Source organism: Phaseolus vulgaris, chromosome 11 (genome assembly GCF_051622355.1).
Source record: "Phaseolus vulgaris cultivar YP4 chromosome 11, ASM5162235v1, whole genome shotgun sequence".
NCBI classification, from domain to species: Eukaryota; Viridiplantae; Streptophyta; class Magnoliopsida; order Fabales; family Fabaceae; genus Phaseolus; species Phaseolus vulgaris.
In genome coordinates, this window is record NC_143508.1 from 40,575,443 (window position 1) to 40,595,918 (window position 20,476).

At 31.2% G+C, this 20,476-nt stretch overlaps 1 protein-coding gene across 1 annotated transcript; it reads left to right on the forward strand.

Annotated features, from left to right (window-relative positions):
* Positions 1-14,909: 14,909 nt before the first annotated feature.
* LOC150023248 (uncharacterized) lies at positions 14,910-19,272 on the forward strand. Its single transcript, XM_090297776.1, has 4 exons — positions 14,910-15,556; positions 15,619-15,973; positions 16,039-17,463; positions 17,686-19,272. The coding sequence occupies exons 1-4, from the start codon at positions 14,910-14,912 to the stop codon at positions 19,270-19,272; spliced, it is 4,014 nt and encodes a 1,337-aa protein (XP_090153902.1).
* Positions 19,273-20,476: the final 1,204 nt, after the last annotated feature.

Genomic DNA, 20,476 nt, shown 5'->3' on the forward strand with positions numbered 1-20,476 from the left:
ACAGAGACAGACGAAGTTAAAGCTTGTCACCAGAGTCAACCGGTGAGATAGTCAACCGACAAGAACAATATATATATATATATATATAACAAAATAAAATATCAAAAGAAAAAGGTAAACTCCATATGTTTATTATGGAGTTTTATTACTGGCAACATCCTTTATTTCGTGTAACACTTTTATCACAAAATTTAAAACATATATAAACAAAAAGTAGGGTACGCTAAAATTTTTAATTTTTTTTTATATAATTTTAGATTTCAAGAAATACAATTACAAACATATGAATCATCACATTTCATCCATTACACTATGTTAAGCAATCAAGTGTCTACAAATAAGTCATAGTCAATGTCACTCATACTAGAAATCCACTGACATACATACACATACACTTGACTCTACATCCATAAGACTCGTGCTTTGATTTTGAGAGACTTGCACATGTCTTACTACCCGTTGTGATATCTCTAAACACAATTACATGTACATATGAATCAAATCACCTCATATGACAGAGTTAATTCATATGATATGTCAGACTGAGTATTTTTTCAAAATCACAGACTGAATCGTATGAACTTCCTTCAACTCTTAACACCTAATAATCTTTATCTATATGATTCCTATATACCTGTAGAACTAGGATACCTCCTTGTAGACAAATCTCTAATCAATGCACATCCTAACAATATCAATATGATATGTCCTTTCTTGAAAATACTATGTCTCGATCACATTTTCACATGATTCATATTTTATATCACACATCAATATACCATTTAATCACATAGAAATTTGGAGTTTTAACACAATTAGAAAATATCCAAAAAAAAATCACATAAACACATAAACCAATGCTTTAAATACATATATAATTAAAGTTTACATATAATTTAATTAAAGCAATAAACAACCATCAAACAGTCTTTTTTTTAGTTTGAGTGAAAATGGTTTGGGCTTGAGAGAAAACAAGGTCGAGACCAGGTTCAATTGCAATACAACTTTCGTGTAAGCGAAAATTGGGCGGATATTAGGCTTAGTTGCAATACTATTTTTGCTTGAGCGAAATTAAAGCCGACTCTAGGCTTAGCTTGAGTACTATTTTCACTTGAGCGAAAATTCCTTCACTTGAGTGAAAATATAATTGAGTCTAAGCGATTTTTTGTTCTATTTTTACTTAGGCAAAATATCATAAATCTATGTCTCATTCAGTTAATCCAATTGAACCTTAAAACTATTTCAAAGTCTTTACCCATCATCAATATAAAATTTTGCAACCTTTATACAATAAAAGGATCTTTATGATTTTATATTGCTCAAATATAAATTGTATTCTCATTGAACTCACAATTCATCAGAGAATTTTGAGACTTTCAAACTTCAAAACGCATCTCACAATTAATCTCAAAGAATCAACCACTTTTTAAATTGTTTAAAACTTCAAATCATTTTCATCAAATAACATTTATTTCACTTAACAAAACAACCGTACAAGAGAAATTTGGAACTTGTGACCATGTAACCTTCACATCCAGATCTTCTAACCTAGAGTTCTATTATAAAATGGATTATAAGTATGAGTACTCACAAAGAGTTCAAACTCCTAAAGAAAGTATGGATAACCTAACCTGCACCACAAAGTCCTGAGCACATCACTATGACCCTAAACTAATAAAGACTAATCCTAGAGCCACAAACACATCTACCTAGTAAAAAAAACATAAATTTGGCTCAAAGGAAAAAGGACCAGAAATGAACTTACTCTAAACAAAATTCTGATTGTCCAATTTTACTCTTCTCATAGGCCAAAAGTGGCTTACGATCCTTAATATGATTAATGATGGAATCAAATTTTTAGAGAGAACATAGGAAGAAAGAAAAAGATTTTCTAGAAAGTGATTATTTTAAAATCAAACCTGAATAACTAATTTTTCTATTTATATATAGAAAAATCAGTTATTCATGTTTCATTTTAATAGAACCACAATCTCTCTAAAATTTCTCATTTTCCTTCATCTTCCCTCTCTCTAACTTTTTGAACTCATCTATTATTAGACTGCCCGATCAAAATTTTAGTTAGAGTAAGTTTTTTTGCTCCTTTTTCCTTTGAGTTAGTTTTAAACTTTTTAGGTTTGTTTTTGGTCTATTTGTTGCATGTACTATTTTTAGCATTAGGATTAGTTCTTGTAGTTCAAAGTCCTAAGTATATAGTTGGATCATTCATCAGGATTTTATGGAAGAGGTTAAGCTATCATTGAGCTTTGTAGGATTAAATCTCTTTGTGAGCACATCTACTCAAAGTTAGGTAAGGGAAGCTAGTTTTATTTTTTTTTTCAATAAAACCCTAGGTTATAAGATCTAAATGTGGGGTGACGTGGTCACTAGTTTCAAATTTTTTTGTAGGATTGTTTCTTTTTTTAGTAAATTAGAGTGTTGATGGAGATTGAAATGTGGAATTGTGGACATGTAGATGTTGTAGATTTTATGTTGATTTTGATACTAATAAGTCAATGAATATGTTTGAATTACTATATGAATCAATTGAAGTGTAATGATTATTGAGTATTGGTTATTTGATTTTGAATGACTTTGATTTATAAATCATGAATATATATAGGTTGACGAAGAAGTTCAATGAGAGTGCATGTACAACTCTGAGCAAAGTGATGTTATTGGATATGATGTTATAAAATACAGGCAGGGATATAAAAATTTAGGTGAAATCTTGAATGAATAAAGTTTTTGAGTTTTATCCTACATGTTTCACTCAAGCAAGAGATCTTCACTGAAGGTAGATTAAGACAATGAATTTTTGGGTTGTTCAAGTGAAAATGGGGTGAAAAATGGGGTGCTCTCGGATCCATTTTCACTCAAGCGAGATAGATCCTCAATCAAGCAAAAATGCATTTTTGCTCAAATGATGAGATTTTCGCTCAAGCAAGACCAATTTTCAATCAAGCTAAAAATAATATTTTTTTAGAAAAACTTACTTTGAAATTTGCTTCGGAAACATTGTTTTATTATTGTTTATTATTTTATTAAATTTTATTTGAAAATTTAGTTATAAGCTTTGGTGTGATTAAATGGTGTATTTATGTGTGATATGAAGTATGAAATTATGTGAAAGTGTGATCAAGACATAGTATTTTCAGGAAAGAAAATATCATGTTAAGATTGTTAGGAAGTTGTATTGATTTGTTCTAAAAGGGACGATCTTAATTCTACTGATATCTTGGAATCATGTAGATGAAGAGTATAAAGTGGTGAAAGTTGAAGGAGGTTCAAATGACTGAGTCTAAGGTTTGAAACAATTGATCGGAGCAGATTATATGAATTTACCCGTGTCATATGAGGATGTATTTCCTTAATAGGAGACTATGTTGTAATGAGAACAAGATAATATGACAAGTGCAAGTCTCTGAGTGCTAATTTTAATACACGAGTCTTTTGAAAGTAGAGTCGAGTTTCTATGTGTTGGTGTTAATGGATTTCTAGCATGAGTGGTCTGGAATCTAAGATAATTATAGACACTTTGTTGTTTGTGAATAATGATTGCAAAAAATGGAGGATATATAATGATTGATATGTTTGTTAATGAATTCTCTTAAATTTAAAGTTTTATTGAAAGTTTTAAAATTGCTAGCTTACTCTACTATTTGTTTTGTGTTTGCTTTAAAATTTATGATGACCGTGTGTTACATGTGAGCATATGATATTGCATGCAGGTTATATAGCTCCATTGTAAGATCATAGAGTATTTTATCTTGTTTTAATATTTTGGATATTGCATGCAGAGGTTATAGCTCCATTGTAAGATCATATAACTGATATATATATATATATATATATATATATATATATATATATATATATATATATAAACACTTAATTAGATATTGTATACATAATATAATATTTATATGTGATACAAAAGAATGTTACAATAATAAAATATTTATATATCATTTTAATTATACCACTTTTATTGTGAAACTTTTTTTTTAAGGTCCTTATATTTTTTATTTATTTTCTTAATATGTCTTGTTAAATATATAATTATCTATATTTCTATTTAATAATTAATAAGAATGTGAAAGATTAAAAAAGTTATATAAATTAATTATCTTTACTAATTTATATTAAAGTGTCTTATAATGATAACATTTGATACTATTGGACACATTCAACACACAAAATAATTTTTATTTTTTTTTCAAAATTACATTATGCATTGGTGTCGATACATTGATACCGTTAAAGAAAATATACACTCACTACACAACTAACAAATATTTATATTTTAATCATATTTTTTATATTTTAATATAAATTATAAATATATTATTATATTATTAAAATAGGTTGTAAATTGAGAGTGTTTTGTTTTATATGATGTGAAAGTATGCGAAAGTTTGAAAAAAAGTCACTATATTAAATATATGTTATATTTTTATATTATTAATTCATTAATATTTAAATTTAAATTTATATTAGAATAAAATAAATATAATTAATTATAAAATATAATATAATATAATAATAATAAATATATAAAATGATAATAATTAAAAACATTAGTAACAAATTTATAAAATAATAGCTATAATAAAATAATTATAAATAATAAATAAAATTAAATAATAGTAATAATAAATTTAAAATTATTATCTAATTATAAAATTATTATCTTTTATTTAATTAAAATTAAATTATAATAATATAAATAGTTATTATATTTATATATATTATTTTATAATTTTTTTGAAATTGATTATATCTATCAGATCGTTCATAAATAATTTTCTTTACTTTTTATTTACTTTAATTCAAACAATCTTATTTTTCTTAAAATCTCTCTTCCTAAACACAACATAAATCGAAAACACATTAAACATAAATAAAAACACATTAATATAGTAAGTACTTCCAAATCATAGATAAATTAAATAATTAATAATATGATGTTAAATCTGAAAAAAAGAAGTCAAACATAAGAAAGAAAAATGCACAATGAAACATTAAACAACCTCTAAAACCCGTTTATTTTATTATTATATTTATGATTCATGAACTTCTTTATTTATTTTGTTTATCTTTGATTTATGTTATCACCTTACATTCTTTTATATCTTTTTACTTCACTTTACTTTAAGTTTTTACGTCACATTTTACTTTACATGAATTTAAATTTTATTCTTCCATTCATTTATTTTCAAGTATTTTTTACATTCAATCATTTACATTTTTTTAATTTACATTTTAGCCATCCCTCTACATTTGTTCCTTTAGTGTTATTTTGCAATTTTTTTATTTTAATTTGTCTTGTTTTACATTTTTTACTCTTTTTTCAATCCAAGCTTGTTTTTTTTATATTATAAATATTCTTATCTTAACATCCTAAAGCTAACAAAAACAATCAGTAAATTAAATAAATAAATATAAAATTTTAGTTCATAATTATAAATATAAAATTTAATTCTTCTAGTAATAAATTAATTACTTGATTGATTGTGTTTCTTTAAATATTTAAATATCTCAGAAAAAAATTATAATCTAAGTTAAAAATTATAGAACAATGTTACTTAAATAAAAACAACTCGCAAATATATTTGATTTTCTGTAAAATGTATAGAATATATTGATATGAATAGAAACTATGACAATGAACGTTTAACAAAGACGGGTGTTAACGTGTGAATTCAAGATAAATAAAACACATATAAGAAGAAAAATATTTATGTATTTTAACTTCTCAAGTGATTATTTTTGTTTTTTTAATACTTTTTAATAAATTTTCAATTATTCACGTTTCTTCTGTTTCTACTTTCAAATAATTCAGTCTAAATTTAGTAATATTTATATTTTTCGCAAATTATGTTTTCCAGCATTGCCACTTAGTCTTGAGATTTTTTTTTTCAAATTTATTTATACATGAAAATCACAAAAATATTAAACTTTATTTCTATATTTATTCAAAAGATCAAACTTACATGAACCTGGATGTAAAAATGTTTTTTTCTTAGTAGTTGTTTGGTCGAAATTTATTTTGTTTTATAAATCTAAATTTTCATTCAACTCAAAATTGTACATCTTTAAAATTATCGTTTAAATAAAAAATAATATAATTTGTTTTCTTCGTTACAATCGATCTCTAAATTTTAATTTTCATAGAAAACAGTTGTAAATATTTAAGGAAGGTGAGAGTTATTTCTTAATGACATCTTAGAAATTTTGGAGGCTTGTTTTGATAATGAAAATAAGGTCTTTTTGTATTTTAGTGGCAAAAACTTTTCTAAAAAAAAATAAATGATTGATACAAATTTGTGAACTTTTAAAATCTAAAGATGCTCCATAATTGGAGGCTCGTTTAGAGAGTTTGCTCATAAATGTTGTAAAATAAATAAATAAAAAATGGCTAAAAACATAATCAAGAAGGCGAAATTAATTGAAAAAAAATCTCTAAAAAATTTCAAAGAAAATTTTGTTCAAAACTATTGATAATAAAAGAATTTTAAATGCAGTCATTTATGAACACCAAAAATACCAAAATTTGATATTATAAGCAAAATTAAAAACTCAAGAACAAACAAATTTTTTTATAATGGTTTAATTATTTTTCAAATCTATATCCAATTAATCTAGACAAGTTGAGTTGATTTTTTCACTATAACCTTGAAATATCCAATTACAATCAACACATAGGTAATTAAAACTTACAATTACTTATAGTACTCACCAAAATACTAGTGCACTGATTTCCATATTCAAATTAAGATTTCTTGCTCACAAGAGACTTCTCTTAATTAGAAAAATATGAAGATTGCATAATTGAATCAGAGACAACTTTCTTTTAAAAAGATTTTAAAAGGTCAGAGTAGAATATTTAATTATTATTAAATATAATCGATTGATTTGTTCGTTCATCAATTAAAAAAACACTTTAAAAATATTTTAGTTGATTATTACTTAATCAATTATTTTCGAAAGATTGAGTTTTTCAAATTACTTAACATAATCGATTATTTCATGTAATAATAGATTATTTTTAAAATATATGAAAACTAATTTTTGACCAATGTAATTGATTGTTTTTTAACATAGTCGATTGTCATGTTTAGAAAATGAAAAAAATCAGTTTTTAATGTAAATTTACTCAAAATTATCTTAAAGATTGATTCATAGTTTACATTTTCATCACACTAAGATAATTAATAAGCAATATAAACAAAAATCTACAACTTTTTTATTTAGTTTTTGTCGAAATTATAAAAGTTGATTTCACCGTAAAAACAAGTATAATGAAAGCTAAACCACCGTAACATGATAACATGTTGATTGAATATGATTGAGTATAAAATAGTTTTAGTGCATGCATAGAAAATAAATTCTTATTTTGCAGACGGCCAACTATTTTATGACCAAACCCTGGTGATTTTTCTATTCTTTTTTTGTAATATATTTTCTTTTTTCTAGTTGTGTAATTACGTCACAGTTTGGTTTAGGTAATTTCATATAATAATCTTTGAAAAGGAAAGTGTGCTTTAACAATAATTGACTCTAGTCAAAATAATAATAAATCATATCTTATATAGTTATTTATTTATACTATAAAGTAAAACTTACATTATCAGAGTCTCTCTAATGAGACACTACAACGTAATATATTTTCTATTCAATGAATTGTCAACAAGTATTTAATATATATATATATATATATATATATTAAGAACATGTTTGAAAAAAAATATATAATCAAACCTGATAGAAATAGAGTAAAATAGTTTTTGAAAGTATTTATAAAAAAGTTATCCATAAAAAAATAAATTTTTTTGACATACTAGTAACAAAAAACAACCATTTTTTAAAATATTATATTATAATCAAATAATAATTTTTTTCATACTAAGCAGATGAAACTGATATCAATGTATCATTGACATAAGAAAACACACATTAGAAAAAGTGCACAATGCATGGGTGATGTTATTATAAACGAGAAATTAAAAACGAAACCAGCATCTACAATTGATCTTCTATTGTAGCAGTATTAATATTATGTGATATGAAATTATTTTTTAAATATATCATTTAATCTTATTTTCTATTAAATTAATTTTTTTAAAATGATTTTTGAAAAAAAAGTTTAAATTAGTTACAAAATTATTTTATCATTTAATTTGTGAATTTTGTATTTAAATTAGTATATACTACTTATGTACATAAATACTTTTACGCATATTTTAAATTTTTCTATATATGAATAATTGAATATCAATATAGAAATTTTTTCCATTTATCTTTTATTTTGAAAAATATATAATATTTTAAAAAATAGTATTAATCCTCTACAAACTCTAAGTACATGTTTATTTTCACATTCTCATTAAATGCATCTTGAACGGCCGAGTTGAACGGGCATTTAATCCGTGACTACAAATTGCCACTTCTTTCTTTTTGTTTATGTTTTACTATTTTTTTAATGTCAATAAATACAATTAATTTTCTTGATTTTAATATCGAGGGTAAGATTTTTTTTTCTACATTCCAACACTATAGTAAAAATATATGCATAACGGTTATCTTTTTGAAAAGCTTTAAAATGTTCTATATATTATATTGTAATTATTGTCAGAAGGCTCTTTTGCAGTGGATAAACCTCCACTTGCTATAACTAAAAACTTGTGCGAATAAAGTATATTCTAATTAAATAATTACATTATAAAAATATTATTAAAAAAATTATTTATATTTAAAGAAAATTTTATTATTAATAAATATTTTATAAACTAGTGAGAATAATAACTAATTATTAATATCTAAAATATTTTTATTATTAATAAATATTGTATAAATTAATATTTACTTAACTTAACTATTTTAAAGTTAGTAGTTAAAAATGATAACTAATTAAATATTAATATACACTTTAAAGTTGATAACTAAAATATTAATAACTGATTAAATATTTAAAAATTATTTATTAATAAATATTATAAATATAATTTTTTTATTTTTTAAAAATAATATATAATTTAATTAATATAAGGACTAATGATTTTTAATTTTTAAAATTAATTTTTAGTTATTAATATTTTTTAGTAGTGTTAATTCTACCTTTTATTCATCGATAGTATCTCATGGTTTTGTAATTAAGTCATTTACCCATTAAAGTAAACCTGAGATTGATGATAAATTTGTCTAGAGTAAGATGATTTTTATATTCAAACTAAAATAAAACTTTATTCAAATTTGCCTTAGCAATTGTGAGTTTATACACAGCTGAATTTGTTAATATTTAAAGCCTTGGAGAAAAACACAAATGAGTACATATTATATTATAGATTTGATTCCTCCTAGACTTTCCACCTGTCCCTTAACTTTTGAGGAAGGTAAAAGAGATTCTCTTGAACAAGCTTTAGATTCTGTTCTCATTCAATAGCCATTAACATTTCATTTTAGGGTCATGACAAAGACACAACATTAGCCAAACCTATTTCCCACCACAACATCTAAGTACACATGTATATACATGCTGAGGAGCCCTTCTCTTCTCATCATGTGACCATTTTCCATTGACAACACTGGTTTGTTCCATTGCCACACTACAACAAATACGAACGTAAAACGAAAGAAGTCAATACTAAATTGTAAACACGATGGGTATAGAGTTCCATAAGAAATGAACACCTTTTAGGCTCTCTTTGTTTCCGAACACAGAAAAACGAAGAATCATTGTTGTCATGAATAAAGAAGAAAGACACATAATAAAAATAAAATAACATGGTAATTGAAAAACTTTTCTGGGTTTGCATGAAGAAAGTTATATATTATATATATATATTAATTAATTAATTTTCATTTACTTTTTTACTTTTTTATTTTAAACTTAAATTTTTATTATTTTTATTTAAAATATAATTATTATTTAAATATAAAAAAATATAAACATTATAAAAAAATAATTAATCGTATTATATATAATAAATTATAAATATAAATAAAATAAAAATAATTATATTAATTAAAAAAAGTAAAGATAAAAATAATTAGTGTCGACTAAAACAAGACTTACAATTAATATCGATTAAAAAAACACAAATTTTCACAAATTACTTAATGTTACACTACAAGAAAAAGAGAAAGAAGTTTTAATAACTGAGTGGAGGTTAATACAACTTTAGAAATTGATTTAGTTAATGGAAGTTTTTTCTAAAACCTCAATAATGAAATTTTTTTAACATTAGTTAAATTTCAAAGGTTTATTCTAAAATCTTAGTAAAATAATAAAGATTTTTTTAACTTTCATTAATTTCTAAAAATTTATTTTAAAACATTAAAAAATAATAGAGGTTTTTTTAATTTTCGTTAATTTTCAAAAGTTTGTTTTAAAACCTTCACAAAATAACGAAATTATTTTTAATCTTCATTAATTTTCGAAGATTTATTTTAAAATTTTTAAAAAATAATTGAAATTTTTTTAACCTTATTTAATTTTCAAAAATTTATTTTAAAATATCCACAAAATAATTATGTTAAGTTGACATAAGATTAACAAATTTAAATGTAACATTGGTTTAATCAATACTGTACAAAAGATAATATTAAATTAAAACTCAGCGTCAATTTAGTCAATACAAAATTATATTTAATGTAAATAATATTAATACTACATCAGTCTAACTTACTGTTTAAAAGGAATATAAAAAAAAAATTAAACTTTAGTCTCAGTTTAATGGACGTCGAAGTTATATTTAAATATAAATAATTGGCTGTTTTTTGTGTTAGTATTGGAGAACAAACCCAAAATTTGGAACCTATTTTCATAAGGAATTTCAACCTATGTAAATTAATGCCAAATCTAATTTCAATCAATTCAAATACAATTTGAAAGAATACAAGACCCGCTGATTGATTATAATAAATAAATAGTTTCATAACACAACCAATTGTTTTGAAGTTCCAATCCGAATTCTAATTTTAAATAAATAAGCAACTTGAATTATAAGACACCAATTTAGACATATAACAACTACAATTGTTTTCAAGTTCCAATCTAAATTTTAATTTGAAATGAATTTACAATTTGAATTATAAGATTTGCTAATAAATTTGAAGATCAATTTCAATTTCAATATTCCAATACATATATTACATTTGCAAACGAATTTGAATTTCTAAATGAAAATTGAATTTCAATTATAACATCTACTTCAATAATTGAATTCCAAACTAAAGTGAAATGGAGATATAATTTCAATTATAATAACTGTAAAACAAAATATCATTTCAATTTCAACAAATCAAGTTTGAAAGGTTAATAACACCTTATGTTTATGAATTTAATTCTCTAAAAGTAATAACAAATAATATAAGAAAAGTGAATAAAGATAAGATGACCTAAAAATGAAAAAATAAAATATTAGAAGATAGATAGGGTTGTTGGAAACATCATATTGAAATGTCAATATGAAGAACAAGTGAAAAGAATAGAACAAATAATTAAGTTGAGCATATTAATGGTAATAATGAGTAAAGTAATACATAAACCAAAAAATATATTGAACTTGAAACACAATTTTGAATTAGTGAATGAAATTGAACACATGCATATTTATGCAAACACAATATATGAAAAGACACTGCAATTAATTTTACTTACTCCGATGGTGGTTCTTTTTATATAATTGTTAACTATTTTATGAAAAGATTCAGCTACACATATAATCAAGACATTGTCCCAATGTGATAAGCCAAGTTTTCTCAGTTTTCAAGCATTATGCTTATCATCAAAATATGCAGAAAATATACTCAAATTGAGTATTCTTTATACTTGGACTTTAAGAAAATGGACCAAAATGCTATACTCGGTTAGAAACTAGTCATCATAAATTTGAATCGAAAAACAAATATGGAGGCAGGTCAATAATGAAGGTCTAACCAAAAGCAACATACTCAAAGCAAATAATAAAACATCACAATCATACTAAGAGTTATCACAACCAATATAAAACTCACATATAGTGAAAGAAACATAGTTTTGAGCTCCACGCCATAAGTCTTTCCCCAAGCACCATGCTAACTGATCTAAATAAAAAAAAAATCATCAAAAATAAAAAAATGCCCACTTTATTGTACATTTGCTATGCCAAAATTGAAAAAACTCACCTTTAGGAGTTCACCTCCACCCCCGAAGCCTTTGCCTCCTCACAACTACGACCTTCGTTTGCCTCCACCTTTAAGATTATGGCTTCAAACTACACCTGTTTGCAAATGCATCGCCTTCACATTAGGGTTTGTCAATATTTCACCAAAACATGGATAGTTTGAGAATTTACTTACTAGATAGGGTTTTCAAGCTCACACTATCGATGTTGGGATTTGGAGAACACAATTAGGGATTTGGGGAGCAAGAGGGTACATGAAAGATCAGGATTGAGAATTAGACAAATTAAATTTTTGCTAAAACCTATTTCACATGTCCTAATTTTGATGCTTTATTCTTTTTTCCATAAAACCTACAAGCATCGACTAATCTGGCACAATAGGCCTAGCTAACATTGAATCGATATGATTGATAATAATCTAAAAAAAATCATTGTGTTAACTAAATGGACATTTTTAATTTAAAAAGTAATTTATTTTCCCCATTTCTGTCCTAAAAGATGATGCTAAGTATTTATTATTATTTTGAGTTTTTAAAATTCTTAACATGGGTTTAACGTTTGTTTAACCGATACTAAACTTTTTGTTTATTTTCTTGTTCAACTAACGTTGACTTTGTCTATACTAACAACATCATTTGTTGGTAAACGCTTATTTATGAAAACTAATTAACTTCATTCTTGTAACGATATGTACTTTCAAAGAAAATTGACATGTCCTTTAAATTGAGTTTTTTTTTCTAAATAACCAATAAAAAATATTCTCAACTGTCAAGTAAAGTGAAGGAGGACAAATAAAGTAGGACAAACTACACAAATATTTTTAATGTGAAAAAACGTTAACCTAAATATAAAAACTACTAATAGTCTAGAACAAAGAAATACATATACTATAATTAATAAGTGATAAAAGAGAATATCTAACAATGCATAAACAATTATAATGAGTTAAAGCAAGCCAAAACAACAATATTTACAATTAAGAAATAATATGAAAACCTTAAAAAATGGTAAACTTTTTTTCTCTCTCTCTGAAATTTCAATCAAATAAATAACCATCCCTTACGAATTTAGTGTCTAAAAAATTTGCTCTATCTGATGGTGAATGAATTACAAGTTACAATTAAAAAATTTACACTTTGGTGAGTATGCGAAAACAATTTCTTCTTGTCTCCCCAAAGTCCTATTTTATGTTATTAGTCTCTCTCATGCACAATTCTAATAACATAGATGATATATAAAAAAAAAAAAAATTATTTAAAAATGGTAAGCGGTGGCGGTCAGGGTTCTGCAAACGACTCCTCGTCGTTCTTCTTCACGAACATCCCTCAGGGTGCCGGTGAAGAGGACATGTTTAAGGTCTTCCAAAAATGGGCAAGGGTGAAGGACATTTTCATCTCACGAAGACCAAACAAATGGGGAAGGAGGTTCGGGTTTGTGAGTTTCTTTGGAGTACAAGACGAAGGGCGCTTGGAGAGAGAGTTGGACCAGATATACATTGGAAGCAGGAAGTTGTACGTGAATATTCCAAAATATAGGAGACAACAGTATGGTCGTAGAACGGAGGAACGGAGGGCACCGAGGGACTTGCCAAGAGAGAGCCAAAAGCCAGAAGGGAAGCAGTATCTGAAGGAAGGTGCGAAGGTAGGGAAACATGGAGATAAAGGGATCTGGAGGGAGAAGAATGGGAATAGATCCTATGTCGATGTGGCTAAAGGAGAGCCTCAAGAGACGTGGAAGGGCCTAGCTCTTAAAACACAACAACATATTCTACCTTGGATGGAAAGAAGTGTGGTTGGGACCCTTGGTGATGGAGTGGACTTTGGTATGCTGGGAGAGGAACTAGTGAAGGGAGGAATGACAATGGTAAAGGCGAGATTCTTGGGTGACAACCTCGTCATGCTTACTCCGCGAGAAGGAGAGGCTATGAAGGACATTATGGAAGACAATAAAGAATGGTTCGAATCGGTGTTCTCTGAGGTTAAGCCTTGGTCGGTCAGTAGTGGTGCAGACCATAAGCTAGTGTGGGTGAAGTGCTATGGGTTGCCTTTACCGTTCTGGAATAAGGACTGCTTCTCAAAAGTGGTTGGTCATATTTCTGCTACGGCTACGATGGTAGCCATTGACAAGTCCACGCTTATATGGGAGGTCCTGGAATATGCACGTCTGCTAGTGCGCGTTCAAAATATTGGCAGCGTTAGAATGACAAGAAGAGTGAAGGTTAATAAACATGTGTGCAGTATATACATAGAAGAGGAGGTCAATGGCAGTGTAGGAGGTGGGTGCAATGGCAATCAGTTTACAGATGAGTCCAGTGATAGTGTGTCATCATCGGAAACCTATGTGGAGGACACAGATTGCTCGGCGAAGAGTGGAGAGGAGAAGGTCAGGCGAAGGGCGGGGAAGGACCGTTGGTCAGAAGGGGGGGAAGGAGGAAAAGAGGATCTGGGAGATACGCAAAAGTCAAATGACCGTTCTAAGGGGTGTCGCTCGAAAAGTGCAGACCACCAGGGGAAAGGTGAATTTTCTTTCACAGAAGAGGAAAGATTGGATCAGAATGTATGTGACATTCTACCTAACCTAGCCTATGAGGGGTGCGACAGCAACCCTAAGATAGCTGACCTGGCTAAAATGGTGGTTGATATAGAGTGCTTGAGTAACCAAAAGGCTATCTCTCAAGAGCTGGGCCGGGTCAATAAGAGCGGGAATCAATTGTAGAGTGGCAGGCCCGTTTGCTTAGCCCAGATGGAAGGAAGAATTGAGTACCAGTTAACAGAAAAGGCTTATGAGGAAAGGAGTGCCAATAACAAAAGTGGGATGACGTGTAGAAGCCTGCTAGATGGGTCGGATGAGAGTGTCACCAAAGAAACGGACCACGTATCTAGTGGTAGTGAAGGGTCTAAAGAGGCAGTTGGAACACGACAAGGCCAAAGCAGGGAGGAAGGTGGGCAGCAAGGAAGAGTCGGTATGCTGGATGGCAGTGAAGGCCGTGAAGCTGTAGATGTAAAGTCATTGACAATGGACAAGGCTCTCGGAATGGGTGACGACGGAGAAGCCCAGAGAAGTAGGTCCAGTTCGCCAATGCGTCGTCGGAAGAAGAAAGGCTTAGCGGAGTTGGGGGATTTCTGTTCCTACCCAAGGCGGTCGGGAGGGCTCAGAGCAAGATTTGCCCAACCAGGGATACCGGCCCATATGAGTCATGAGGTGTCTTTAACCTCTATCTCTGATAGGAATATTTTCAATTGTAATCACCGCTTTACTGAACCTGAAATTGAGGAGGGACCATCCAAGCTCTGGTCAGTGGGCAAGCAAATTGGGATTAGATGCCGTGGGGATGAAGAGGAGGCGGTCAAGGAATATGGGCGCATGGAAGTACGTGACTCAGGGAAAGCGTCATGCTCTAAGGTGAGTGTTAAGAGTGGTTTTTAATGATAATTCTGAATTTGAATATTAGAGGAGTGGGGGGTGGCACTAAAGCTAGGTACTTGAGACATGTAATAGCTGGTAAGGGGGTGGATTTTGTCTGTTTGCAAGAAACAAAAGCTAAGGTATTCACGGAAGCAAAATGTTTTTCTCTGTGGGGGGACAACAAAGTGGGGTGGATTCACCATGAAGGAGAGAATGGCTGTGGAAGTTTGTTATCGATGTGGTATGAAGAGGCGTTTAGTTATGTAAGTCATGTGAAGGGTAAAGGCTTCATTGCTGTATTCGGTAAACACATTAAATCTAATACCAGTTGTGCAGTGGTTAATGTGTATGCTGCATGTAATCTGAACGAGAAGAAGATTTTTTGGAAGGAGTTGACTGAAGTAAGATTATCTATCCTGTTTTGGGTTGGTGTATGTGTGGCGATTTTAATGCTATAAGAAGTCAGAATGAAAGGAAAGGTGTCAGGGATAGGGTTGATCAATCTTGTGAGATCAATGGGTTTAATAACTTCATCGATGCCAACTCTCTCTTTGATTTGCCTTTAGTAGGAAAGACTTTTACCTGGTTCAAATCTAATGGGTCGGCAAAAAGCAGATTAGACAGAGTGTTGGTCTCTGAAGAGTGGATGGACATGTGGCCTATGTGTAAACAGTACGTGCAACAAAGGGAAGTCTCAGACCATTGTGCAATAGTGGTTAAGTCTGTGGATAAGGATTGGGGGCCAAAGCCCTTCCGCTCTATTGATGCGTGGCTTAAGGAGAAGGACTTTGGTGAATTGGTAAAGGGTATGTGGTTATCCTATTCTGTGCAGGGGAGTGCGTTTACAAAGGTTAAGGAGAAGCTGAAGTGCTTGAAAGGGGATTTGAAAATGTGGAATAAGGATGTGTTTGGCAACATTCAAACCAGCAAGAAGAGGATTCTGCAGGAGTTGGAGGATCTAGATTGCCAAGACTGCTGTGTTGACTTGGGGGATGACGATAGATTGAAGAGGATGGAGTTGGTAGGCCGCTTGAAGGAAATGGAAAAGAAGCTAGATTCTCTAATTTGTCAGAAGGCTAGAGCAAATTGGTTTAGGAGTGGGGACTCAAGTACTAAATTTTTTCATACATCTCTAAGATGGAGAAGACTAAGGAATGAGGTTAAGGGAGTTGAGGTTGGAGGAATCTGGTGTGAGGAACCCACCACTGTACGCAAGGAAGCCAAAAGTCTCTTCGAAAGCAGATTTAAAGCTACGAAGGATTATGGAGTTCGTCTAGATAAGGTAGAGTTCAAATCCCTATCCCTAGAGGATAATTTGTACTTAACTGCTGCTTTTTCTGAGGAAGAAATAAAGGAAGCAGTGTGGCTTTGTGATGGGTCTAAGAGTCCGGGACCAGATGGGTTCAACATGAATTTTGTCAAAGGAAATTGGGAGGTCCTCAAGGAAGATATAGTAGCTGCGGCGGCCATCTTTTATGAGAATGGGGTTATTCCAAGAGGTTGCAACGCCTCTTTTATAGCACTTATACCTAAGATAAGGGACCCTGTTAAACTTGAGGAATATAGGCTTATCTCTTTGGTAGGATCTCTGTATAAGATATTATCAAAAGTGCTGGCAGGGAGGATCAAGAAAGTCCTTACCTCTGTGATTGATGATTGCCAATCGGCATTCCTCAAGAATAGAGGGATTCTTGACAGTGTGCTAATGGCTAATGAGGTGATAGAGGACTTAAGGAGGAGAAGGAAGAGTGGTTTGTGCTTAAAGGTAGATTTCGAAAAAGCATACGATTCAGTAAGGTGGGAGTTTCTTTATGATCTGCTTAGAAGGATGGGGTTTGATAGCAGATGGATTATGTGGATACAAGGATGCCTTGAGAGTGCTACGGTGTCTGTACTTGTTAACGGCAGTCCTATAGAGGAATTCAAACCGTCAAGAGGGTTAAGGTAGGGCGACCCCTTAGCACCTTTCCTGTTTCTTGTGGTAGCTGAAGGGCTCGCTGGACTAGTAAGGCAAGCGGAAAAGGCAAATCTTCTATCCGGACTAAAAGTAGGAAGGAAGGAGGTAGAACTTAACATTCTACAGTTTGCTGATGACACCCTATTCTTATGCCAGGATTCCTTCAGCAATGTTTTTACCCTGAAGGCTATTCTTAGGGGGTTTGAGATAGCCTCAGGTTTGAAGATTAACTTCCATAAGTCAAAAATAGCAGGTGTAAATGTGCTGGAAACCAGTTTGGATAGTTATGCAAAAACTTTGAACTGTGGGCAGATGGATGTACCCTTTATCTACTTGGGCCTAGAAGTGGGGGGTAACCCGAGGAAGAAAAAGTTATGGGAACCTGTCCTTAACAAACTAAAGTCAAGGCTCAGTGTGTGGAAAGGGAGATTTCTCTCAATGGCAGGAAGATTATGTTTAATTAAATCTGTTCTCTCTGCAGTGCCGCTCTACTATCTGTCTATCTTTAAAGCACCGGACGTGGTCTGTAAAAGTATTATTAGCATCCAAAGGAGGTTCCTATGGGGGTGGGGAAAGGACAAGCCGTCGATATCATGGATTAGTTGGAAAGAGCTGTGTAAGTCAAAAGAGGAAGGTGGGTTGGGGATTAGAGATATCCGAAAGTTTAACTTGGCACTCTTGGCTAAGTGGAAATGGCGATATATCTCTAACGAGAAAGGAAGGTGGAAGGAAGTGTTGGATTCCAAGTATGGGAGGAAAGTAAATAAGGGGCATGTGCCCGTGAAACATCAGTCTTGGTGGTGGAGGGATTTAACGAGTAGTTGTATGGAGGGAGGAGGAGAAGGGTGGTTCCAAAGAGAAGTAGGTTGGAAGATAGGGAGTGGGGACAAAATTCGGTTTTGGGAGGATGTGTGGGTAGGGAACTCAAATCTGAAAACCTTGTACCCGAGACTGTACTCCTTGTCTCTAAACCAAGGTCATAAGGTGAAAGAAGTAGGAGGGTGGGAAGGCTTGGTGTGGAGGTGGACCTTAAGCTGGAGGCGTGATAGATTTGAGTGGGAAACCGTGATGGAATCTGAGTTGGAAGACATTATATCCAGAGTTAATGTGATGAGGGATGAGAATGATGCCCTTGAGTGGAAAGGGGAAGTTGATGGGGGCTTTACAGTGAGCTCTGCGTATGAGTGCATAGGTAAGAATGATATGGGTTCTCAAATTGAAGTGTTCAAGATGCTCTGGAAAGCGAAGACGTTCCCTAATGTCCTGATCACATCCTGGAGGGTGTTGCTGAACAGAATCCCAACCAGGCTGTGTTTAAAGAGGAGGGGAATAGTGTTGGATACTACAGAATGTGCTCTCTGTAAGAACCACGAGGAGTCAAGTCAACACCTGTTCATAGAGTGCAGAGTTGCTTATAGAATATGGACTATGTTTTTTAGATGGATTGGAGTGCTGTTTGTTCAACATAATGAAGTTCGGATTCACTTTGAAAGCTTCCACTTGACACAAGGAAGTAATAAACAAAATCTGTTTTGGAAAGGGGTATGGGCAACTATTGTTAGGTGCTTGTGGGAGCAGAGAAATGAAGTAGTGTTCAACCAAAATGTGGTAGATGAAGAAGAAGTCTTCCAAAAAGTTCAACTTAAATCCTGGTTGTGGTTAAAGCATAAAGGGGCTAAGTTTAATTACTCTCTTTCGGACTGGGTGTTGAACCCAATGGTGTGTTTAAGCAGCTATAAGTAGTAGGTTAAATAAGAAGAAAGGTGGAGCTAGAAGGCAGGTAGGAGTTCGTGGGTGTTCAGCTGGATGGGGTTACCAGAGACCCGGGAGTAGGGCAAATGAGAGGCAGTGTGTAGCTGACTTGCTCCCTGGAGGTTCGACAAAAGGAGCACTTTTTCTAGACGAAGATGGCCAATAGTGTGGTGGGTCTCCCAAACAAATGTAGGTGTGCGATTAAGGCAAGCTGCCAAGGAGCACGTTCGGATGGATGAAGACATGGAGAGGTAATGGACTTATATAGCTGGCTGTTATGCTTCTTTGCTAACAGTGGGTGAACTCAGCTGGGGCACTGTATAACCCTGCTCGCGGGTGACTTTTGTTAAGTAAGGCTTCCTGAAGTTGCTTGGGTCAATTTCTGTTAAGTATGGATATGTAGAAGCTGGGGAGGGTGCTGAGGATCAGTTGGGAGCGATGCTGCTGGCTGGCTGGGTGTGTAGGTATATAAGTTTGGTAAGGGGCTGGTAATAGACGTGTGGTGCTGTTCTTGGTTGGATTCTCATGGACTCTAAGCTACAGATATGCAACGCTGAATATTGCTTCCAGGAAGGTGGTCGTGGGTGAACGCTGCCAGGAGGTGAGTTGGGGGGAATGAGATAGTGAGATGAATCTGGACAGGCGCTTTGACTGGGCCATCCCCGGAGGGTGAGTGGTTAGAGACAGATACAGTGGGTGCGCTGATATTGCCAACAATGCTTTTTAGTGTGGTGAATGAAATTGTGCAACAATGGCTTATGTGTAGTACTGGTCTACTGGGTTAGCTGGATGGCTGGTTTAGAGCGGCTATGCATACCAGCATTGTGCAGGTGGTCCCTCTGGCTATGTGATAGAGGGAGGGTGGTTATAGTGGAATGGGCGTAGGAAGCCCCTCTATGTAATGTGTGTGTTCTGAGTCGGGTTGTATAAGGGTTGGGACACCCCTGAAGTGTCCCTTTTAATTTCATTTAATTCTTTGCTGATAAAAAAAAAAAACATAGATGATATATGTATATAACATATTATTTATGTTAAAAAATTATGCATATTATAATGTTAGATGTGGGAAAAATAGGAATATTAGAAGATTAATTATCTATGATTTTGTTGATAGAAAATTTGACTTATCTGGAATAAAGAAGCCCACATAAATGTTTCAGAAAAGGTTTGTCTTGCACTAAGATAAGGTTGAAGT

Excerpts from the sequence above, each read along its gene's own strand:
- LOC150023248 (XM_090297776.1), top strand. The coding sequence starts at position 14,910 with ATGGAAGGAAGAATTGAGTACCAGTTAACAGAAAAGGCTTATGAGGAA. Across the intron at positions 15,557-15,618 it reads GTACGTGACTCAGGGAAAGC|AGGAGTGGGGGGTGGCACTA; the intron begins GTCATGCTCTAA and ends TTTGAATATTAG. Across the intron at positions 15,974-16,038 it reads TTTGGAAGGAGTTGACTGAA|AATGAAAGGAAAGGTGTCAG; the intron begins GTAAGATTATCT and ends ATAAGAAGTCAG.